Here is a 23,891-nt window from a genome sequence, read left to right on the forward strand (position 1 = left end):
TTAATCTGCTGCAGCTGGTGATGAATGACTGACCTCAATCATCTGCAGGGTTTGGAGATCTCCAATGCTAGGTGGTATTTCCTCCAGTACTAGACATCTATGTAGCACCAAGTGCTCGAGGCAAGGGAAGCTGCTACTCGAGGCAATCCAGCGTTGAAGATTTGTATGTGAAAGTTTCAAGAATTTGAGATGATGAAACCCCTCATCACTAGTTTCCCATTGCTGTCCATTGAAGAAATTGTTTTTCACTTTTAGAACTTCTAAGTTTGGCAACCTCCCAATGGTTGACATCTCTTTCCAATCCAGACTACCTATCAAAGTCAGCTTCTTCAAGCTTGGAGGAAATGAAGTTGGTTGAGGAATACTGTAACAGAACTGTAGTGTTCCCCACGTTTGGATATCAAATTTTAATGTTTCCAGTAGTTTTAAAATGGAAAGATCAGGGAACAAATCTTTAGCAGTGTTTGAAAAAGATAGATTGCATCCTAAGTTTACTAGATTGGGCGTCTTTGCCAATATATCCTTGATACAACTTGAAGGACATAACTGAGAAATGGTTTGCAGATTGTCCAGCATAAAGGGACTTGAAGAGCTTGAACAGGCACTTTTAAATTCCAGCTCCCCTGAAACGTGCAAATGCCTTAGGTTTACCATTTTCCAAATGTCATGTGGTAAGGTGACAGTTGCCCGCTTTTCTGTGACAAGAATGAAGGTTTCTAGGTTCCAAAAGTTACACAGGAGTGGAAGCTTCCTCAGGGAAGGAATATTAAGTGACAAGTACTTCAAATGAACCATCACTAATATCTCTAGAGGAAAGACTTGTAGGATGATGTTTTCTAAATCCAACACTATGAGAAGTTTTGTCACTAATGATTCCGTCTTAGGAAAACTTATCCTCAAGTCTTTCAGAGAATCAAAGAAATGATAAGGTGGATCTAGATCTGGTACACCTTGAGCATGGTAGAGAAGAAAAGTTAACTGAGCAGTTGAGAAAAGAGAAGTTTGTTCATAAATACAAATTGGCCTCAGAAGCATGTTATCCTTAGCTTTCTTCAGACATAAATCCCACAAGAAATCATGGATATAGCAAGTCTTTATCCCACCATTGGATCTTCTCTTGGAAACTATAACTAGACTTCTGTCAACTAGATACGACAGATAATCGTCTGCTACATCTTCCGTTTTCTTTTCTCCATTATGCTTTATGAATCTCCCAGCAGTCCATGACCGGACTAATTTCTTGACAGGGATTTCATAGCCTTTAGGAAATGATCCTAGATGAAGAAAGCATGGTTTCAACCAGTCAGGCAAGTGCTCATAACCAATGGCTAAAATATGCATGAGTTGTTCTTCTTCACCCCCAACAGCTGAAGTCATATCTTCAGCAATATGCATCCACCACTCTCGCGAGATATCTTTCTGTAGAACTCCAGCTAAAACAACAATTGAAAGTGGGAGTCCACAGCACTTTGAAAGAATTTCCTTTCCTACTTCCATCAACTCAAGGGGACATCTCGTATTGGTAAATACTTTACTCTCAAATAATCTCCAACTCTCACTATGGCTTAAATAGCGCAAAAAATGAAGGGGGCTGCTTGGGTTCAATCTCAAAACTACTTCTTTGGTCCTGCTAGTCAACAAAATTTTACTACCAGCACAATCATTTGGGAAGAATCTACCAAAGCCCCTCAGAGAAAATGGATCCCAGTTCCTTAAACCATCAATCACAATCAAATATCTCTTCCCCTTTAAACAGTTCATTAACTTCTCTTCCATTTGCTTGTAAGTCATTTTATTTACGTTTTCTTTGGCATTGATAATGCAACTTAAGATGTCCTGCAATATATTGTTTACCTCAAGTAGACCACTATCACTAGTGGTTGCCCATCCACGTACATGGAAGTGATGAACAACAACTGGATCAGTGTACAATCTTTTTGCCAATTTTGTCTTGCCAATTCCTCCCATCCCAACAATGGAAATCACTTCAAGCTGCATCTGTTCCCCGCCAGTAAGCCTGTCCAGTAGTGCAGTTGCCTCATCCTGAAAGCCTACCATCTTTTCTTCCATTAGAAAGCTGAGAGTTCTGCTCCTGGTTTTCAATGAAACTTCTCCAACATCTTTGATTGTTGTCACAGAGGGACCAATTAAGGCATCATTGTGAATTTCCAAAATCTCTTTCTTGTACAAGTCAATCTGTTTTGCTCGAAAGGAAAGCTCAGGTGAAAGCTGAAAGAGACTGCCAATCTCCGTTCCAAAATTTCCTTCATTCTTTGTGAAAGTATTGACGATATAAGAGTCAACATCCACCAACATCTTCAAGACCACATCTCTAATCTCTGTGACAAAGAAAGATTGGAGTTGCTTTTGATCAATGGGGGCATGTTGAATTCTTTCCAGAAAAGATTTTATGATTTTGAGATCTTCATAGAGTGAAATCACCATTGGACTCTCTCCAGAAAGGACCGAATATGAGTTATCTCTCAGTGCCAATTCAAGGTCCTCAAGTAGCAAGTCCACAAGAATCTTAGCTTCATCCATCTGACTTCAGTGGTGGAGTTGAGATGACTAGTTTCTTTAAGCAAGTGTTGGAATGAAATAGTTGTCTTCTCATTCAGGCCATATTTTTGCATTCATGGAGATTGGAAATCTAATCAAAATTGACTTTTCTTCTTCCTTTGTTATTTCGCTTCTTTGAAGAAGTAATAACAATCTGCTGAGTGGCTGAACTTTCGTCCACAATGGGGCCATGGATAATTACATAGTACCTAATCATCATAAATTAGTCCATTTTTTATGGCTGCTAACTGAAATTTTTATAGATTTTTGAGGTTATCATGCACATGTAACTTGAATATTTCCTTGTAAGACTATTTCATCTTGATGACATTTGCCTTGTAGGTTGAACTTAAACATCAATCCTAGTAATGAGAAAACACATGATCCTAAGGAATTAGGCCATGACTATATCTCAAGTTAAGGTTAATTTTGCCTATACGAGGTATTCAAATACTTAGTATATTCAAAGACAGTGGAAGTTAAATACATGGTAATGTAGAGGTGAATTTCTCTAAACTTGACTTAAAAAAAGATCAAATACCCATAAGTTGGTGAATTTACTCCTGATTTACTTTGATCCTGTCTATATATAATTTTTCAGATTTACCATGATCTTTTGGCAAAATATTCTTGTTATATTCTGTTTTACTGCACGTTAACTTTACATGTTTCAATCAAATATGTAACACAAGTCTAATTCTGTGCAATGATGCAAAATCCTTCCCATTATTCTCTTTTTTCTTTCTTTTTGTTATTTGTGAAGCAAGATATTTCCATAAGTAGTAGTTTTGTTATACCATCTATATGCAGTGATAGAGAAACAGGAGCCCATCTAGGTGCCAATTGCGCCCATATGTAATTGTTGAATTATTCTAACTTCTAGATTTTATGAAATAAAAAAGAACCAAAATATGATATGAGCAGCTAACCACATTGGAAGTAAAGGATGAGATTTCCATCTGTACGGTAAGCATCGGGAATCATAAAACAAATGATCCATGTTTAAACTTCTTGATCATCCAATTGGCATGCATTAATAAATTTAAAAAATGAAGTACGGCAATCTTTTTAATCTGATCTGCATGCCATTTACATTTGTTCAAAAATTTAATATCATGATTCTTGATGCCTGCAGAAGAGCTTTTGCCTTCAATTAAACTCTATCCGGATAACAACAAAAATGTGACCAGGGGCAGTATTGGGCTTGGAGAAATCATATCACGGACTGATAGACTGCCTGTGATAAACTGTGAGCAAAAGCACCAGCTACAACCAGCAGTATAGATTGATAATGAGAAGTCAAGTAATAGTCAGATGAATCAGAATCACTTCTTATTGTAAGAAACACTGTGAATCAGGTTACTACACATCTGGAAAAAGGAAAAAGACAAAAAATACTGCCAATACATAAGAGGCTCTGCATGATATATACATGTAACTAAATCTAGGAAACCCTCCAGACTAGAACTCTTGAAAATGCTGGTATATAAAGACCTTGAAATCATCATTACCGAAGCACCTCTGTGATTCTTGGATTTGTCCTGCTGATTCCACTGCTGAGTTAGACGATCGATACACCTCGATTTTCTGCAGTGTAGGGATCTCTCCCATCTCAGATGGAATAACCTCCAAATCTAGACATCCATTTATCACTAACCACTCTAGCCTAGGGAAATGACCACTATAGGAAATCCAGTTTTGAAGATCCAAATGCGAGAGTTTCAAAAACTTGAGGCTGCCAAAACCATCATCGCTTGTTTCCCACAATGGTCCGCTGAAGAAATTGTCTTTTATCTTGAGAACCTCCAAGTTAGGTAGCTCCCCTATAATTGCCATTTCTTTCCAGTTCAAATGACTACCTATTAGTGTCATCTTCTTCAAACTTGGAGGGAACATCTCGGGATGAGGAATGCCTAGAGGCACCATGCCCAAAGTTTGATATTCAAATTTCAGTGCCTCAAGCTGATTCAAACCAGAAAGATTGGGAAATGAAAAGGACTCATTTCTCTTAGATAATGTAAAACGAAATCCTAATTTTCTGAGGTTGGGAGTGCTTGCAAGCAAGTTTTCTACAGAATTTAGAGAACACAGCTCAGAAATGGTCTGCAACTTGCCCAGTATGAGTGGAAGAAGGGCCGGCCCCTTTTCAGAGCTCATGTGTAACTCCCGTGATAATGCCCTCCAAAATTGTTGAAGTACCAATTCTTGTGAAATTTGAAAATGTCTCAAGTTCACCATCTTCAGAATGTCAGTAGTTAAGGCAACTCTTCCCCCTTTATCTCCATTCAGGATGAAAGTCTCAAGCCTCCAGAGTTCAAATATTGATTGCGGTAACTTCTCAATGCGGTCAACCCGAAGTGCCAAGTACTTCAAATGAAGTAACCGTGCTACCATCTCAGGAAATGAATCTAGATTGATATGCCTCATATCCAGTGTTTTAAGAAGTTTATATACTGGCAATGTATCTTTGTTAAACACTATGCCTTCATTGACAAAATGAGAATTATAGAAGTGGAAATATTGACAATCAGAAAATGTACGAGGATTGTGAGCACCATTTTGTCTACACTTGCAAATGGGCTGCAGAAACTTCTTTTCCTTAACCCTCCTGTGGCATAAATCTCTCAACAGATCATGCATACGACAAGACTTTATTCCACCATCAGGTCTTTTCTTTTCGACTATGAGAAGGCTCCTACTGATGAGATCTACCAGATTATCCTCTGCCGTATCTTCCAACTTCTTATTTTTTTTTCCTTCTTCAGGTAACACATCCTCCAACTGCTGTTCATCAGTGTGCTGAATAAACCCTTCAGCAATCCAAGACCTTATCAACCTCTTCACAGGGATTTCATAATCTTCAGGAAATGATCCAGCATAAAGAAAACAAGATTTCAGTGAAGGTGGCAAGTGTTCGTAACTCAATGCTAGTATATCCATGATATTCTCTGGGCCATTACTAATAGCAGATCCTATATTTTGAGCAACCTGTCTCCACCATTCTTGTGTCTTGACCTCCTTCACAAGAAGTCCACCGATAACAACAATTGCAAGAGGCAGGCCCTTACAGTCTGCAACGATTTGATTCCCTATTTCAACCAACTCAGCAGGGAAGCTCTTATCAGGAAATACCTTCTGCTTGAAAAGGTCCCAACTTTCATCATGAGTTAAAAACCTCAAACGGTGAGGGGGACTACTACTAATTCTAACTTTTGAAGCCACATCCTCATTTCGAGTAGTCATCAAAATTCTGCTACAATTGTCATCCTCTGGAAAACATACCTTTATCTCATGCCACGCTTCAATATCCCAAATGTCATCTACCACAATCAAATATCTGTTTCCCTTTAGGCACTTATACAACTTCTCTCCCATGTGCTCATCACTCATGGAAAATATTGGATCACTTTCATTCAAGATGGAACTTAAAATATTAGAGAATAACTCTCTCTTTTCACAGAACTGAGAAACTGATGTCCATGCACGCAAATGAAAATGATTAACAACAGATGGATCATCATACAATCTACATGCCAAAGTTGTCTTACCGATTCCTCCCATCCCAGTGATACAAATCACTTCCAATTGCTTTCTCCCACCAATAAGCTTGTGTAGCAGTTCTCTTGCCTCCTCATGAAGTCCAACCACTATCTTTTCCTTGATAACAGAACTGGGGTTGTGTATCAATGAAATTTTAACAGAAGGCTCTCCAGCTTTATCAATGGTACCATTGCAGTTGAAAGTAACCAAAACCTCTTGCTCCACAGACTTGACCTTCTTCAACAAATTACCAATCTTCCAAGAATATAGGTGGAAGGTCGTCACGGAAATCAAAATGAAAGCGAAAACCAAGAGGCATAGAAAGAGCCAAAGCTGAAGCTTAATAACGAAAAGAGTATGCTGAGGGTTATAATCTTGGAGGAAGTGCCTCCCAGAATTCTGAGGCAAATGTATAAAAGATTGGAGGAAGCCCATCCCAGCACTCTGAAGGAATTCTCTAGAATATTGGAGGAAGCCCATCCCAGAATATTGAGGCAAATTTCTATAAATACATTTGAGAAAAGAGATGAATAGATAGAGCGAAGCCAGCAGAAGGAAGGCGGTCCTATTTCTAGAATATTGGAGGAAGCCCATCCCAGAAAACTCAAGCAAATTTCTAAATATACATTTGAAAGCAGAGCCCGAACCCAACAGAAGGAAGGCGACCTCTTTTGTTGATCTGATGTTAAAGCACCGAAAGAAGCCATCATTTTTTATGGTTTTATTTTTATAGTGTATATAAGAGCAAACCTCCCCTAATAGTTGATCAACCAAAGGAGTAATCTCATTAAGCAAAGCTGCAACAGTTGGATGGTCACCAGCGGAAGTTTCTTGAACCCTTTCCAGGAAAGACATCAGGAATGTAAGATCTTTGCAAACGGATATCATTTTCGTCTTGTTAAAACCAAAAAATGGATCAATGGATCTTTGGTGTTGCACCAGCCAATTCAGGTCGTCCTGTAGGAATTCAATTCTCCTACGAGCTTTAACAACTTTAAGATCAAACTGGTCATTCCCTGTGTTTGACATTGTTGCAAGCAAAGTTTTGGTAGCAGGATAGAGAAAAAAAAAATTGTTGGTATAATTGTCAAATTGTCCTGGGCCGACCTCCTATCCGGTACATATTATATAACCAATTTTGCTCAACAGCCCTTGTAATTGTTTATTGACCAAGGTTGACTGAGATTGGTCCCTCAAGTTTCATCATCTAAAGGCATATTTAATTTCATCTAGTAGAAGATAAACCAGCCAGCTGACTCCTGGGCCACACGCACCATCATCTCAAAACTAAGTATGCTAAAAATTAAAAAAAAAACTTTTTTACTCAGATTGATCGGTGAATAAAAATAATTGAGTCATGAAAAGTTCCCCAGTTTTTTGAATAAAATTATAAAATTCTAATTCAGCTAGTAAAAACGTTTTTTTTTTCTTTTTTTTTTCAGTTTAGCATCTGTAATATATAAAAATTACAACAATACAATTATACTATTGGACTATTTGGGAGAGTAGGTAAATTGGTATAATTAAACATATATATATATATATATATATATATATATATTTGTAGATTTAGTCAATGGAGAAGCTTTTGAATTTAAAAAGATTATCAGTGCAAATAATTAAACGTACTTAGCTGGCATGAATGAAGTTAATGAAAAAGAATAAATTGTTTTATCTCGTAAATAGAAGGTTGCAACAATAATTATAGCTTTTTCGTTTTTAATCAATCTTTGTTTCCAATTGGGTTACTCTTCCAAATTTTCAGCATTGAATATCACCTCCCAATTGTGATAACAACTGCGGGGTTTCAAAAGGGAAAGAGAGGCAGTTTCCGCCATGGTTGGATAATCTTAAACTCTGCGTTGCAGAACTAGATTTAAAGTATATAATATGTTAGCGTGAACCAATTTCAGCGTTTGACTGTGGCTCTCGTTCAAAGATAAGCTTTGGTTCCTTCTTTGGATGTGACGTTCAACAAGAATTAAAGCTTTTTTTATCCTTGTTTCCAATTGGGTTACTCTTCCAAACTTTCGGTATTGAATATCACCTCCCAATTGTGATAACAACTGCGGGGTTTTAAAGCAGAAAGAAAGGGAGTTTCCTCTATGGCTAGATAATCTTAAATTCTGTGTTGCTCAACTAGAGTTAAGTCTATTAGAGTTAAGTATACAATATGCTGGTGTAAACCAACTTCAGCCTTTGACTGTGGCTCTTGTTCAAAGACAATGTTTCTAAACTCGACCATTAATTGAACTAATGAGGTGTTTGAATCACGATTCAATCACTCGGACCGATTCAACTCCAACTCAATGAATTTTTTTTTTTAAAAATAGATTATATAAATATGTGTCCACAAAATAAGATATCCAATGATCTAATTCAAGACTTCATCTAATAAAAAGTTTAATATTTTTAAAGAACTTGGACTTTCACAAATCTATTTTTTAAATGATAAGTTCAAAAAAATAAATTTCATCTCAATTGTAAAAAATAATCTTAAACCCTACCCAAAAAATACCACAATATTCTGAAATTAAACAAAATTCATGTCGCTAGGAATTAGACACTTTGACTTTAAACTATGTTTTTGTGACTTAGATTGCAAATTTATTAAATTAAAAGAAAAAAAGAAACTTGGAGCTTGGAGAAAGTAAGAAAATTGGAGAGTAGAGATGAAAACTTGATAAGAGGGTAAGTGGATATGACACTTAGTGATTAGCCTTTAAGATTGAGGAGAACCCAATCTTTTTTTCTTCTTTTTCAATTTAATGAACGAAACAAAAAAAAAAGTTAGTTCAATGGTATGAACCATTTCATACGGTTCTCACTGGTTTTAATTTCAATCAACTAAAATTATGAATCGAAGCCGATTTATAGTCTGAACAGTCAAACCGCAGACCGTGGATTGCAAACCGGCCGGTCCATCCATGGTTTCAAAATTCAAATATAAGTTTTGGTTCCTTCTTTGGATGTGACGTTGGCCTGGGCCATATTCGTTGTTGCGTATGTGAAAAAGAAAGGCGTTCGAATTGTTTTGCTATTCAACCGACCAAGTGAAATAGACTTTCCTGAGGGAGGGAGGGAGGAGATGGCTTCTTCTCTGATGTAACCAACCAAGGCTGGGGCGGAAACGTTATCAATTTCAACATCATCTTCGATTCCTAAACAACAGCTCCAGTCTCTCCCAAATCAGAATGTGACCAATGGAGGACCTCTTCATGTCCTGAACTTTATTCATGTCCGATCTCAATGCGTCACCATCTCCTTTGATTCGAACCACGCAAACTGAACTCTCGGAACTAGTTTTTTTAAGGGATGTTAAAGAGAAAAGGGTCAAGGAGAGGATCCAATTCCAATTGTCCAGCTTTGCACAAGCCCAAGCAAACTCAATATAAGGGGTAAATTGTTAATAAAGCTCATGTAGTGTTGCATATTGCCGGCGACTTTTCTAACATTTCAAAATATCCACGTAATTTCTCTATAATTTAGTATAAAGTGAAAAATTGGATGTAAAGCAACTCATTTTCCAAAATCACATATCATGAATTTATAGCATCCACTTAACCACTATTGTTTTATATAAATACTCACTTAACCTCCTGCAATTTTGCTTATATCCATATTTCCGTTATAGTTTTATTTTAATTCTTTTTCCTAGCAGAGGATGGATGAAATTTGAGCAACGAGGTGAAGAAAGGGAGATTAGCTTATGGTTTTATGTTAAAACAGAAACACATGTTATGAAATTTTAATATCCACTTAACCCCCTTTCGTTTCACATAAATATTCACCTAGCTCCCCATAATTTTGCATATATTCGTATTCCCCTTGTGGATTTATGGAACCGCTTTTTTTAGTACTTAAGTAAATGTTTTGTTGACATTTCAACTAACAACATTACAAAGGCTACTTTCCAGTTAAACTTTCACTTTGTCTAAAACTGCAGGAGGTTGTATAGATATTTAAAAATGGTAGGAGAGTTATGTGATAACATTGCATACCTAAGAAAGATTGTAAAGCTAGGTATCCGGACTTGCATGCGTGCTGCTAGGTTGTAAGGAAAATTACTGGTGCTGTTTCTTTCTCGAATTCTTTCATGTTTCATGTGGCTTTGTACTCAATGGAATTCACTAAATCAACTTCAAATTCAGTCGTGAATTTTTTTTTTTTTAGTTAATCGATTGTAACAATCTAATTTAAGAGTCCTATGGTTTCTTTTTTCTCGACTTTTCTGGTGGAAGTAATTTTCATCCCTCGAAATGGAACTTTTCATCCAAGATTTTTTTTTTTTTTTTACAAAATTTTTTAAGCAAAGGAGGGGTGAGATTTAAGTAGGGTGGGAGTAAAGAGATTTGAATCCAAAATTTCTAAATCCTAACGTTGCAATCTCACTAGACCAAAACCTCCTTAGCATCTAAGAGTTTGTTTTGTCTTAATGCTACTTCTTGCAGATAATTGGTGGGGGAAAGAAAAAAGACACAGAACGTTCAAAGTTCAAGCTACCAACTTGCTAACAAATCAAGTTCTAAAGGCACAATACGTAAGAATAAATACAAAACTTAAGAGTCTTCAAAGTTTATAAAGTTATAATACGTAATAAAGTCTTCTTAGTATAAACCAATTTTCAATATTTAAAGCAAAAAAAAATTCTCAATATTTAAAGGTCTAAAAAAAAAAGTCTAATATTGTCATACACAATAAAACAAAAAACTTATAAGTTTCTAAATTTTCAAATTCAAAATTTTAAACTAAACTTGCAAGCCCGTGCAACCATGCATTTTACATACCTTCATTTCTCTCTTTTTTTTTTTTTTTTGGATTTGTCAAAGAAAAGCAAGAACTTATTACCAAAAAATGATTAAAAAAATAGCAAGAACTAGGATGATTTAGTAATGTTAAATTACTATAGGGTTAGCAAGTCAATCTACAGGTTAAGTCAACCCAACCCATTACATTTGTGCAGTTAACAGGTTGACCAAACAATAGCTCATATAAATCCAAGTCATGTTAAACTTGTTAGTTACAAGTCGTGTGAAACTTGTTAATTTTGAGTTATGTTTGATTTGTGTTGTCATGTTATATTAAAAATTATCACCCCTACCTAATCACTACTTGGAAACCTCTTTTGAATTAATGCAGACATACATTGGAGATACCTCAAACCAGAAAAATTAGCAAAACACAAAAACGGGGGGTTTTTTTTTTTTTTTTTGCGTAAATGACTATTTAGACCATATAGTTCATATATTGCCCTAGTTCTTAGATCCAAAACAGCTATCAACATGATAAAGTGACCAATATAGTACGTTAGCAGTTCAACTATGGGTCCGACTGGTTGAACCAGTAGATACCATAATATAATAAAGGGAAAATTGCAAAAACCTCCTTTGAGGTTTTTGACACTTGAACTCACCCCCTGTGGTTTTAGAAATTGCACTGACTTCCCTTGAACTTACTATTTCTTTGCACATTCAGTCCAAGCAATTAAAATATTATTTTAGGGAGTGAAATGAGAAATTTGTGCCAGATTTACCTTTTGTGCTACATGCCAAGTAGTATTAGCAATGAATAACAAAGTACTACAAATCAATTAATAATTAATAAACTTTAAGGGGCGTAGTTTATGGACAAATAGATGTTACCTATTCAAAGTACCAACTCTTTATGGGCATTTTACTCTCAAATATTTAATTTATAATAAATATATCAATGTTTGTAAGTAAAATTCAAAAAATGTTACAAAAAGGAACCGGTAGGTTATTTATTTAATATAAATAATATATTTTTTAAAAAAGAAATGGCCTGTAAAGTATTAATTCTTTATGACTTTCCTCCATTACATGAACAAAGTATTTACTCTTTATGGGCATTTTATTCTGAATTATTTAATTACACTAATATTTTTATGGAAGGGAAACTAGTAGGTTTTGTATTTAACAAAAATTAAATATATGAAATCAAATACAAATTTAAATAGAGGTTTCAGATTTTGAGGCCATATCTTGTGAATAGAGGTAAAATACAAATCTTTTTGTAAATTTAAATTGACTGATAGAGATTTTGAGGCCATATCACGTGAATAGAGGTAAAATACAAATCTTTTTTTAATTTAAATTGCTTGATAGAGGTATCAAATTTAAAATTGCAAACATATATGTATTTAACATAAATCAAATGATTTAGAATAAAATGCCCATAAAAAGCCGATACTTTGTTCATGTAATGGAGGAAAGTCATAAAGAATTAATATTTTATGGGCCATTTCTTTTTTTAAAATATTTAATTTATATTAAATAGATAACCTACCGGTTTCCTTTTTGTAAGAATGTTATTGCAATACTTTTTGAATTTTACTTACAAACATTGGTGTATTTATCATAAATTAAATGTTTGAGAGTAAAATACCCATAAAGAGCTGGTATTTTGAATAGGTAATGTCTATTTGTCCATAAACTACACCCATCAAAGTTTATTAATTGTTAATTGATTTGTAGTTCTTTGTCATTCATTTGCTAATACTACTTGGCATGTAGCACAAAGGGCAAATCTAGCAAAAATTTTCATTTCATTCCCTAAAACAGTATTTTAATCGCCTGGACTGAATATGCAAAGAATCTGTGAGTTCAAGGGAGGTCACTGCAATTTCTCAAACCACAGGAGAGATGAGTGCAAGTGTCAGAAACCTCAGGGGAGGTTTCTGCAATTTTCCCTATAATAAAATAATATACTTACTTAAGCTATTAAAAATGTTTTAAAATATTAAAATTTTCCGTTAAACACCAAAAAGCCTTGTGTTTTTGTAGTTGCTACTTGCTTTATTAGCTCCAGCATACCATTTAGGGAAGAGGTTGCACATTCAAACTTTCTAGCCCAATATTGACAGCTTTTTTAAAAACTGACCGAGATTTTGATTTTCATTGGTTAAATTTGCGAGTAGAACACTGTTAAGCTCGACAGGTTGCTTCCAAATCTAGTGGATTGTCCCCCTTGATTTGTTGGACTATGAATAGGACTAAGTTGAAACTATATACATTATCAGACGATTACTTTAACATTTTAAAATATCAACACAACTTTCCTTTACTTTTTATACAAAGTGAAGAGTAACTCTAGTCAAAGTGATATACTCTTGAAACATATCTACTTAAATTATAACATCCTCTTAATCTAACTGTTATTTCTCATGTATCTACATAATTCTTTTATGGTATGGCATGGTGCAATGTGGTCAACCTCCTATTATATGTTTAGTATTTAAGGATAACACTAAAATTTCAAATAACGCACATTATAAATGTTATTTTCCATCCAGTTTTCACTTTACTTAAAATTACTAGGGTTCAAGTGGACATTTTAAACTTTAGGAAAGTCTTGTAGTAATAGACAAAACCACATAGAGATATGTAATAATTTACCCTTTCTTGATGAATAAACCGTGCCTTTTTTACTACAAAAAGTGGACTGATATTCTTTATGAATAATCAACTGGGAGTTCATTTGACTACACAACCTCCTTTTCAAACTTCAATCTTACTTAATTTGAGATTTACTTAATTTGAGATTTTAAGGCTTAGATTATTTAGTTTACACCTTCATCATGGAGGTGGAATGAATTGATGAAATAAGCTGCTGGCTGATAATTGTGTATTAGATGGTGTAAATTATTCGTGTTCAAACTTCAATCTTAACCCAGCTAATACACCAACAATTGAGTGGGGGGAGCTACTGCGTAGATTAGAATTTGTTGCTTCAGACTACCATGGAATCCAAAACAAAAAGAAAAACCATGTTCTATCTGGTGCCTTCTGTCTTAGTATATAGAAAAACTCGAGCTTCTTTTGACTTTGTTGTCTTCCACTTTAATTCCTATCATTTTTGTTCGGCATACAGATCAATCACTAAGCCGCCGGAGTGTGATCAGATGGGGCGGACTGCTTCTTCTAGCTCAACATTTGTTTATGATCCCTATGCTTCTGCAACTGAAAAGGTGGCGCAGCGCTTGAACATGATGGAGAAGCAATTTGAGAACAAGGAACTCCATTTTTCCTTCCTTCCTTCCTTCCGGAGCAACCCGTAACAGTGAATAACACTGAATAATAGTATATAGGAATAGGTAAGTGGGCGAATTTTGATATGGCCCTCGAAAGTGTCAATTGAGCCCTTGAAAGTGATTACATCTCAGTTAAGCCCTTCATACCTAGAATTACATTCCAAACCATTCTTTTGGTCAACTCAAGTCAAGTGATTAAAATTTTAGTGAGCTTGAGAGATAAAATGAAAATTTATCAAACTGTTAGGGACTTTGAAGCAATTAACATCTTGGCTACAAAAAAAAGTGGCTGCTCTAATCTAAATGCTCCTGCTACTTTACTTCTAAGCTCCTACTCTTCCAATCTCTATTCACCAACTTCAAAAACTGATTAATAAAATAAAAACTCAATAATCTCAATCTTGAAAATCTTAATTAGTTTAATTTTTTTTAAGCTGCACCTATTATCATCAACTCATCTCTTAGAGCTCAACGAAACGTTAATCATGTAACTTGAGTTGACCAAAGGGCTGGTTTGGAACATAGTTCTGTGTTTGAAGGGCTTAATTGAGATGCAATCACTTTCAAGTGCATACTCGACACCTTGGTCAAATTTGGAGGGCCAAATCGAAATTCACCCTAAACTAAATAAGTAGATGACAAGCAAAAGTTCTTTACAAACTTAGCACAAACTTTTCCAGTGTGCATCCAATTGACATGAATAAACAAGGGCCGTGCTTAAGGGTCTTGCCCTCTATAAGAAAGTGAATAACGAATCACATAATACTTGGTCGAACATCAGATATGATGTATCCAGGAACACAAAGGCCATCATAACATAAGAAAGTAAGAGCACCAGAAGGATTTGGAAGCTGCTAACCGCAACTGTCTCTACTATATATGATTGTGGAGCCCGCGGAGGAGATGATGGAAATTGTGGTGACTACACACTTTAAAGGCAGGGCAACATAAAAATCCTCAGTTTCAAATTGCAAAAACATAATCCCAATCAGAGTACCCATGGCAAACAGAGGGGAGAACAGCCCTCCAGCTAAGTAGTACATCAACAAGCCGAATTCCCAATGCCGGGTCTTGAGATAAACGGGGTCTCCATTGTCTTGATCGAAACCTCCAGGAACAGTAAAAATGCAGCGAAGTTTATGGTACCAATGAGGACAGACACAATCAACACACTGTCGGCAATTTCTTTGGAAGTTTTCTCACCCTTTTCGCGCAGACTTGCATGGTTCGTCTCGAATACCTGTGCTGCTGTCTTTCCCTCAGAATTTTGTAGATGCCAGAGATATGGATAAGAGTCATACTGCACTCGCTCTGGAGCCAAATTTCAATTATAAATTGCAGATAGCCCCGAAAAGAATATTAAACAATATACAACAGGCAACGCAATATTGGAATTAATTTCATTTTGTACCTTAAACCGGAGGACATCCCACATCATTTGGTATGTAACTCCAGGGGGAGTGCTGGGAGGGGATCCCAGGCTTGCTGCAAGATGTATAATGCTATTTCCTTGGTAATCAATATCACTTAGCATCCTATCCTTGTCAATACCACTAGTCATCAAGTAGTCATACAAGAACATTTTTTTCTCCGCCACTGCAATTTGCAGTAGATTCCTTCCTTTTTCATCGAAGGTGTACGCAGCTTCAGGGTAGACTTTGAGGATTTCCACAGCTACCTCACTGTTGCCCATTCTTGTTGCTTGTAGTAGTGGATTTGGCATCCAATTTTTCTTTTCTGATGGTATCCCAAACTGGCTGCCTTCAAGATCTTTTGTCATGGAGCAGAAGTTAGCTAAAATAAACTGGAAGCGTGAACTAAGTATCACGCCTTAATTAGGATAACAGAAGGGAAGCTGAAGGCGTGGAAATCTGATATCACGTTTTATTAGAAGGAGAAAGGCGTGCACTAATGGAGAAAAGCGTGAAACACAAAGAAGAAGCAGAAACAAAGGCGTGAGATTAGAAACACGCCTTTGCTGGAAACAAGCTCAACCAACGTGAGCTCATCAGCAAGTGGTCCTGCAAACAGATTTGGTTAGCAATTCACATGGCCGAGCTGGATTGGAAAACGCCAAGGAAGTTAGTTGTCAGCTAGCTATATATAGATAGGATCAGCAAAGGGGAAGGGGGATTTTGTTAGCCATTGTAAGGGATCATTCCCTGAGCATTCTCTCCTTCTGTTTTCCTTCATTCTGTCATTTTCTTTCCTTTTCCCGCCAAGTCTGTAATCTTCTTATTTTGATCAATATCAATACCATTTCATTGGGTTATTCATCAGTTAGTTATCTGATTCTTTCCTATTATTAATCTTGGTTCTACACTAGTTTATCAATCAGTCCATTGGAAGCAGCTCTGTTGCCTAGATTCTGTTTGATACCATCACAGTGGTATCAGAGCTAGCTACGAGCCATTGGGAGATGACTAAAACTCAGGAGGAAGCTCTGAGGAGGGAGCTCACTGAGTTGGGGAGTGTGGTTAGGACTTTTGCCAATAAGAATGATGGGGTAGAACAGTCTGTAAGGGCAATGGAGCATAGACAGGAGAGCACAGATAAAGCCATCAAAAATTTAGATAAAAAATAAGAAGGCATGATGAACATGATGGCTCAGATCATGGCTAAGTTGAATGACAAGGGAAAGGAAGTAGTAGGAGGTAGTTCTGAGAGGGAGACCCGGGTAGAGATTACCACAGACACCACTGAGAGGATGGGGAATAGAGGGGGAACCAGGTTACCAAAGATGGACTTCCCTACATTTGATGGAGGTAACCCCAGAGAGTGGGTTAGAAGGGCAAACAAATATTTCCAGATTCATGGAGTGGAAGAAGGGTTGAAATCAGATATTGCTCAACTCCATCTCCAGGAGAAGGCAGATATCTGGTTCCATGGCATGTACCAAGAGAAGGGGATGGTTTCCTGGAAGGAGCTAGCAATGGCAGTATGTGAGAGGTTTGGAGAAGGAGATCCGGAAGAGGCCATAGAGGAGTTCAACAAATTGATGCAGACTGGGAGTGTAACTGAGTACTTGGAAAGGTTTGAACAACTAAAATCCATGGTAATGGTATCTCTTCCTGGTCAACCTGATTCTTACTATAAATCATGCTTTCTTAGTGGCTTAAAAGAAGAAAGAGTGAGTATGGTTAGGATGACCAGACCCCTTACCTTAGCAGACACCATTGAAGCTGCTAAACTACAGGAGAGGAACTTGGAAGCCATTAGGAAGACCCAAGGAAAAATGATGCAAAGATACTCTTCCCCACCCAACATCCCACCAGTCAACAAACAGAATTTCCCTCCACATACTAAAGTAAAGTGGCCTAACTTCCAACCTAAAAGGCCAGAGGCCCTTCCTAATAGAAATGCTAGACCTGGAACCCAGTCAGTAGACCAGTTCAAGAGAATTACTCCCTCTGAACTGAGCTACAGGAGGGAAAAGGGGTTGTGCTTCAAGTGTGCTGAACCGTATACCTTGGGACATATTTGCAAACAAGCTCACCTGAATTACATATTGGTAGATGAATCTCTTGGGGTAGGGGAGACATCAGAGGAACCAAGGGAAGACACAGAAGAATTCTGTGACTGTCCAGAAGGGGAATTGAGTAATGAAAATATAGAAGTATCCATTCATGCATTGGCAGGGGGAACTGAGCATAAGACCCTTAAGCTAAAGGGTAAGATAATAGGAAAGGAAATCATAGTCCTGGTGGATAGTGGTAGTACTCACTGTTTTATTAATGAAAGGTTAGCAGAGACCATACAACTACAAACTGGTGGGAGGCCCTTGACAGTCAAGGTTGCCAATGGAGAACAATTGGAATCCAGGCAGCTGCAAGGGGCCTTACAGTGGGAAATGCAGGGGCACAAATTCACACATCAGTTCAACACTTTGAAATTGGGGAGCTGTCACATGGTTTTGGGGGTGGATTGGCTGGCTAGGTATAGCCCCATTGAGTTTGATTTCAGGCAACTCTCCATAAGATTCATACAAGGAAGGCAGCCTGTGGAGCTGAAAGGGGAAGTCAGTGAACTGAAACTCAGGGCCATCAAAGGGAGTAAACTGGCCAAATGGAGGAGAAAGCAAGCATATGGGATAACTGCCCAGCTGTGTGTGGTAGAGGAAGGAAAAGAGAACTCTGAAGTAATACCAGCTGAGATGAAAGATCTGTTGCACAGGTTTGAAGGAGTATTTGCTGAGCCACAAGGCATGCCCCCAAGGAGGAGCCATGACCACAGCATTCCATTGAAGGGAGGAGCTACTCCATTCCAAATCAGGCCATACAGGTGCCCCTATGTGTAGAAGGCAGAGATAGAAAGGTTGGTAAAGGAGATGCTACAGATGGGAATCATTCAACCTAGCAATAGCCATTTCGCATCCCCAGTATTACTAGTAAAAACAAAAGATGGTAGCTGGAGGTTTTGTGTGGACTACAGGCAACTTAATGAACTCACCTTGAAGGACAAGTTCCCTATGCCACTAATAGATGAGCTACTGGATGAATTACATGGCTCAAAATATTTCACCAAGATTGACTTGAGGGCTGGGTACCATCAAATCAGAGTCCAAGTGGAGGACAGACACAAGACAGCTTTTAGAACTCACCAAGGCCTTTATGAATTCAAGGTTATGCCCTTTGGGCTGACGAATGCTCCAGCAACATTCCAGAGCCTCATGAACCACATTTTCAGGGATCAATTGAGGAGGTATGTCTTGGTTTTCTTTGATGACATACTAATCTACAGCCCCTCCCTGGAAGTGCATCTACAACAGGTAGCAGAAGTGTTGAACCTGCTGCAGGAACACCAGCTCTATGCCAAGAGAAGTAAATGCTCCTTTGCACAAACAGAGGTGGAGTACCTTGGCCACATTATCTCAGGAGAAGGAGTGATGACAGATCCAAAGAAGGTGGAAGGTATGATGAACTGGCCCAAACCAGTCTCTGTCAAGGAGCTCAAAGGATTCTTTGGTCTAACAGGATACTACAGAAAATTTGTAAAGGGGTATGGGGCTATTGCAAAGCCTCTCACCATGTTACTCAAGAAGGATGGATTCCACTAGAGTGCAGCAGCAGATGAGGCTTTTCAGAAACTCAAACTGGCAATGTGTAGCATCCCTGTGCTAGCTCTGCCAGATTTCACTAAGCCATTTGTAGTTGAAACTGATGCATTCTATGGAGGGATTGAGGCAGTGCTGATGCAGGACAGAAGGCCAATAGCATTCTTAAGTCAAAGCCTGGCACCCAGGAACTTAGGAATGTCTATTTATGAGAAGGAATTACTAGCCTTGGTAACTGCTGTTACTAAATGGAGACACTATCTGGAGGGGAACCACTTCATTATAAAAACTAACCATCAGAGCCTTAAGTATCTCCTAGACCAAAGAATTACTACCACACTTCAACAGAAATAGCTCACCAAGCTGCTGGGACTTAGCTATGAGATTCAATACAGGAAGGGAAAGGAGAATATAGCAGCAGATGCTCTATCCAGAAGGGCAAGTGGAGAGGAAGGAGATTGTACTGAACTAACTTGTGTCATTCCTGAGTGGATAAAGGAAGTTATAGGAAGCTACCAAGGAGATGAGGAAGTGCAGAACATGATCAGACAAATAGTACTTACACCTGGTAACCCACCAGAACACTCTTATCAGGATGGAGTGCTCAGATACAAAGGTAGGATAGTAGTTGGCTCATCAGGAGAGGTGAGGAAGAAGATTATTGCTACACTACATGAGTCTCAGCTAGGAGGACATTCAGGAGTGCAGGCCAGCTATCTCAGAGCTGAACAACTTTTTTACTGGACAGGAATATATAGGGACATCAGGAGTATTGTGTTACAATGTGATACATGCAGAAAGTGCAAGGATGACCACATAGCCTATCCAGGACTTCTGCAACCACTCCCTATTCCCCAATACTCCTGGAGCCATGTAACCATGGACTTCATTGAGGGGCTACCTTTATCTGAAAAGAAGGATACCATCATGGTAGTTGTGGACAGATTCACCAAGACAGCTCACTTCATCAGTTTATCCCATCCTTTTGATGCTCCAACCGTGGCCAGGATATTCTTAGATCAAATCTGTAAACTGCATGGAGTGCCTCTCAGTATGCTTTCTGATAGGGACAGGGTATTCACTAGCCAATTCTGGACTGAGATGTTCTCTCTGCTGGGAACTAAACTGGAGTTGAGCACTGCATACCACCCCCAAACAGATGGCCAATCTGAGAGGGTGAATCAAGTACTAGAGATGTACTTAAGGTGTATGACTCATCTGGAGCCTAAAAGGTGGAATGCTTGGCTCTCTCTTGTAGAATGGTGGTATAACACCACCTACCACACTGCCATTCGAATGAGTCCATTTGAAGCTCTGTATGGGATAACCCCTCCCCAACTAGCTCTAGGACCCTACACTCAGGCCAGGGTGGCTACTGTAAAAGACCATCTGAAGGACAGACAAAGGTTGGATGAGCTACTCAAAAGAAACTTACAGGAAGCACAAGACAGAATGAAACTGTATGCTGATCAAAAGAGGAGTGAAAGGACCTTCAATATAGGAGACTGGGTGTACTTGAGATTACAACCTCATAGACAAACTACTATGGAACTAAGAGGCAGCACCAAGCTGTCTGCCAAATATTTTGGGCCTTACCAAGTGATACAGAAGGTAGGAGAGGTCGCATATAAACTTAAGTTGCCTGAAGGAGCCAAGATACATCCAGTATTTCATGTGTCCTTACTAAAAAGGAAGGTGGGAAACCATACAACCCTTGTACTCCAGTTACCAAATGTAGACAAACAGGGGCATCTCAGAGTGGAGCCAGTAGCAGTGTTAGACCGAAGAATTGTTAAGAGAAGAAATGCTGCAACTGTACAGTGGCTCATCCACTGGTGGGGAACTCAACCAGCTGAAGCTACTTGGGAGGATGCTGAACGAATTGAAAAGGAGTTCCCTAGATTTCAATCTTGAGGACAAGATTGATTGAAGGAGGAGCAATTGTCATGGAGCAGAAGTTAGCTAAAATAAACTGGAAGCATGAACTAAGTATCACGCCTTAATTAGGATAACAGAAGGGAAGCTGAAGGCGTGGAAATCTGATATCACGTTTTATTAGAAGGAGAAAGGCGTGCACTAATGGAGAAAAGCGTGAAACACAAAGAAGAAGCAGAAACAAAGGCGTGAGATTAGAAACACGCCTTTGCTGGAAACAAGCTCAACCAACGTGAGCTCATCAGCAAGTGGTCCTGCAAACAGATTCGGTTAGCAATTCACATGGCCGAGCTGGATTGGAAAACGCCAAGGAAGTTAGTTGTCAGCTAGCTATATATGGATAGGATCAGCAGAGGGGAAGGGGGATTTTGTTAGCCATTGTAAGGGATCATTCCCTGAGCATTCTCTCCTTCTGTTTTCCTTCATTCTGTCATTTTTCTTTCCTTTTCCCGCCAAGTCTGTAATCTTCTTATTTTGATCAATATCAATACCATTTCATTGGGTTATTCATCAGTTAGTTATCTGATTCTTTCCTATTATTAATCTTGGTTCTGCACTAGTTTATCAATCAGTCCATTGGAAGCAGCTCTGTTGCCTAGATTCTGTTTGATACCATCACATCTTTGTCCACTGTATGTACATAGTGGCTCCAATCTTCTTTTTTGACTAATCTTTCTGCAAGCATTACTGCAACTGTATGCCTTTGCTTTGTGTCATCAATTTCTTTAAGCCAAGGATTACCTAGAGGGCGATGCATGAAATTGGATCAACCATTAATAATTATGACATCGGCATGATATCATAATTATTTTATATTTATATAAGTTTTGGAAATATTGAAATTAAGGTCTTGTCTATATTTGGCCAATCATAGAAAATGTAAATATTCTATGTACACCAAATAATTACATATAAAAATGTAAATTCATGACTAAAATATGTCCATTCTCCAAAACTACTTGAAAAATTAAATTAAAACAATTTAATGCAAGTTAGAATCATTGATCCTAAATTGATAAGATCATAGGGATGAAAATATCTTTATTTAGAGATCATTCAAGAAAATGAGTGGTCTTGATATTTACACTAAGTAAGTGGGTTTACTCATTCCTATTAATAAATGAAAGTGTTACAATTATGTTTGGGAAAAGGAAGAAAGAAAAGTTTAAGAACCGTGTCAACTAGTTGAATCGGGTCACTGATTTAGCCAATTTTTTACAGTTTTGACTAGTTTTTTACCAAAGAGATTTTGTGCTACAAACCAGTTCGAAAAGAAAGTTGGTTCACAGTCGAACCAGCCGATTTGGTTCCAGTCTAACAACGCTGAGTCGAATTGGCCAGTCACATGCCATAATCTCAAGTCAAAAATTGACTTGGAAACCTAATGAGTTTAAATTGTGGTTTGGCCTACCAAATGGGTTGGACCACAAACCCCACATTGTCCAATTTGTTGTCTTTTTCAACTCCCTATCTTTCTTGTGGGGATCATATGGAGGAAATCATTAGAAGGATGTCTAATGTTGAAAGATTGAGTTGTGACTTTACACAATCAGGGGATTATTCACAGAATAGCTCTGAATTTCTGAGATAGGAAGATTTAACTCAGTTGGATTCGCTTAAAATACTATATTGTGGTAGGGCACTTAATGCTGGTGAATTTAGCTTTCTTTCAAGTCTTAAAAGGCTATCATTGTCACATTTCTCTTTGCGGTGGGATCGCATTTCGGCAATTGGCAGATTGGAAAATCTTGAGGTTCTCAAATTAGTTTCAATAGTTTTTGAGGACACCACATGGGAGATGAGTGATGACGAGTTCCCTGAACTCAAATTCTTGAAATTAGGCAATCTAAACATTGTTGAATGGATTGCCAGTGAAGATCACATGCCTAAACTTGAGCAGCTGGTGTTACAAAAATGTGAGAAGCTCAACAATTTTCCCATTGATTTTGTGGAGATATCTACCTTGCAGATGATTGAAGTGCAGCACTGCGGTGACTCAGTTGAAAAATCAGTCGTGAAAATTAAGGAGGAGGAGAACCTTCGATTTGGAACTGATGATCTGAAGGTCCTTATCATTCACTAGATTGGAAATTCCATTTTCTTGTTGATCTTAGCACTTCCACATCCTAAAAAGGAATCATAGAATTTCGCTTGATATATTTAGTCCCATTTACTGAAAGCTTTCCATGATCATCAGAAATTTTTGCTGCTATCTGCTAGTTAAAATTTTGATATTTTAGTATTGAAACAGCCAACAATTTTCACAAGTATACTGTTCTTTCTTTTCGTTTTCAGATCTAGAATTGCCATTGTCCTACCACTTGTCTGCTACAATTTCTGCTTGTCTAGTGTCCGCATTCACTTAGTTATGTTGATTGCTAGGTTGAGTAAATGGTCAGTTTACAAATGGCAGAACTAAAGGCGTCATTACTTTGTGGTGGTGTGAGAGGAAACGACACCTACCAGCAGTTGAATGTTAAAAGTAATTTGCTAGGCCTTGAAGAAGTCTGCTATGAACCTTTCATTCACAAAATTTTGCCTCAAAAAATTGTACCTACGCCAGGTCATAATCAATTATGTGCGGAGTATTGATTTGAGAAAAGGTCAACTAACAGGCTTTTCTGATTTCATTGTTTAAACAATGAGAACGGATGACACCTAAATTAATACTGATGACAAGCAAAAGTTCTTCACAAACTTGCTCAAAACTTTTTCAGTCTGCACGAAATTGACATGAATAAGCAAGGGCAGTGC

At 37.7% G+C, this 23,891-nt stretch overlaps 3 protein-coding genes across 3 annotated transcripts; 1 reads left to right on the forward strand and 2 right to left on the reverse strand.

Moving 5' to 3' along the window:
* Positions 1 to 2,541, reverse strand: LOC113752372 (putative late blight resistance protein homolog R1B-14). The gene has a single exon (XM_027296488.1). It carries the CDS (start codon positions 2,539 to 2,541, stop codon positions 1 to 3), a length of 2,541 nt encoding a protein of 846 aa, XP_027152289.1.
* Positions 2,542 to 4,020: 1,479 nt separating this feature from the next.
* LOC113752373 (putative late blight resistance protein homolog R1A-10) lies at positions 4,021 to 7,128 on the reverse strand. The gene has a single exon (XM_027296489.1). The coding sequence runs from the start codon at positions 7,126 to 7,128 to the stop codon at positions 4,021 to 4,023; it is 3,108 nt and encodes a 1,035-aa protein (XP_027152290.1).
* Positions 7,129 to 16,751: 9,623 nt separating this feature from the next.
* Positions 16,752 to 18,446, forward strand: LOC113752375. The gene has a single exon (XM_027296490.1). The coding sequence runs from the start codon at positions 16,752 to 16,754 to the stop codon at positions 18,444 to 18,446; it is 1,695 nt and encodes a 564-aa protein (XP_027152291.1).
* Positions 18,447 to 23,891: the final 5,445 nt, after the last annotated feature.

This window comes from Coffea eugenioides, chromosome 11, assembly GCF_003713205.1.
Source record: "Coffea eugenioides isolate CCC68of chromosome 11, Ceug_1.0, whole genome shotgun sequence".
In the NCBI taxonomy this organism is placed as follows: Eukaryota; Viridiplantae; Streptophyta; class Magnoliopsida; order Gentianales; family Rubiaceae; genus Coffea; species Coffea eugenioides.

Excerpts from the sequence above, each read along its gene's own strand:
- LOC113752375 (XM_027296490.1), top strand. The coding sequence starts at position 16,752 with ATGGCTCAGATCATGGCTAAGTTGAATGACAAGGGAAAGGAAGTAGTA.
- LOC113752373 (XM_027296489.1), bottom strand. The coding sequence starts at position 7,128 with ATGTCAAACACAGGGAATGACCAGTTTGATCTTAAAGTTGTTAAAGCT.
- LOC113752372 (XM_027296488.1), bottom strand. The coding sequence starts at position 2,541 with ATGGATGAAGCTAAGATTCTTGTGGACTTGCTACTTGAGGACCTTGAA.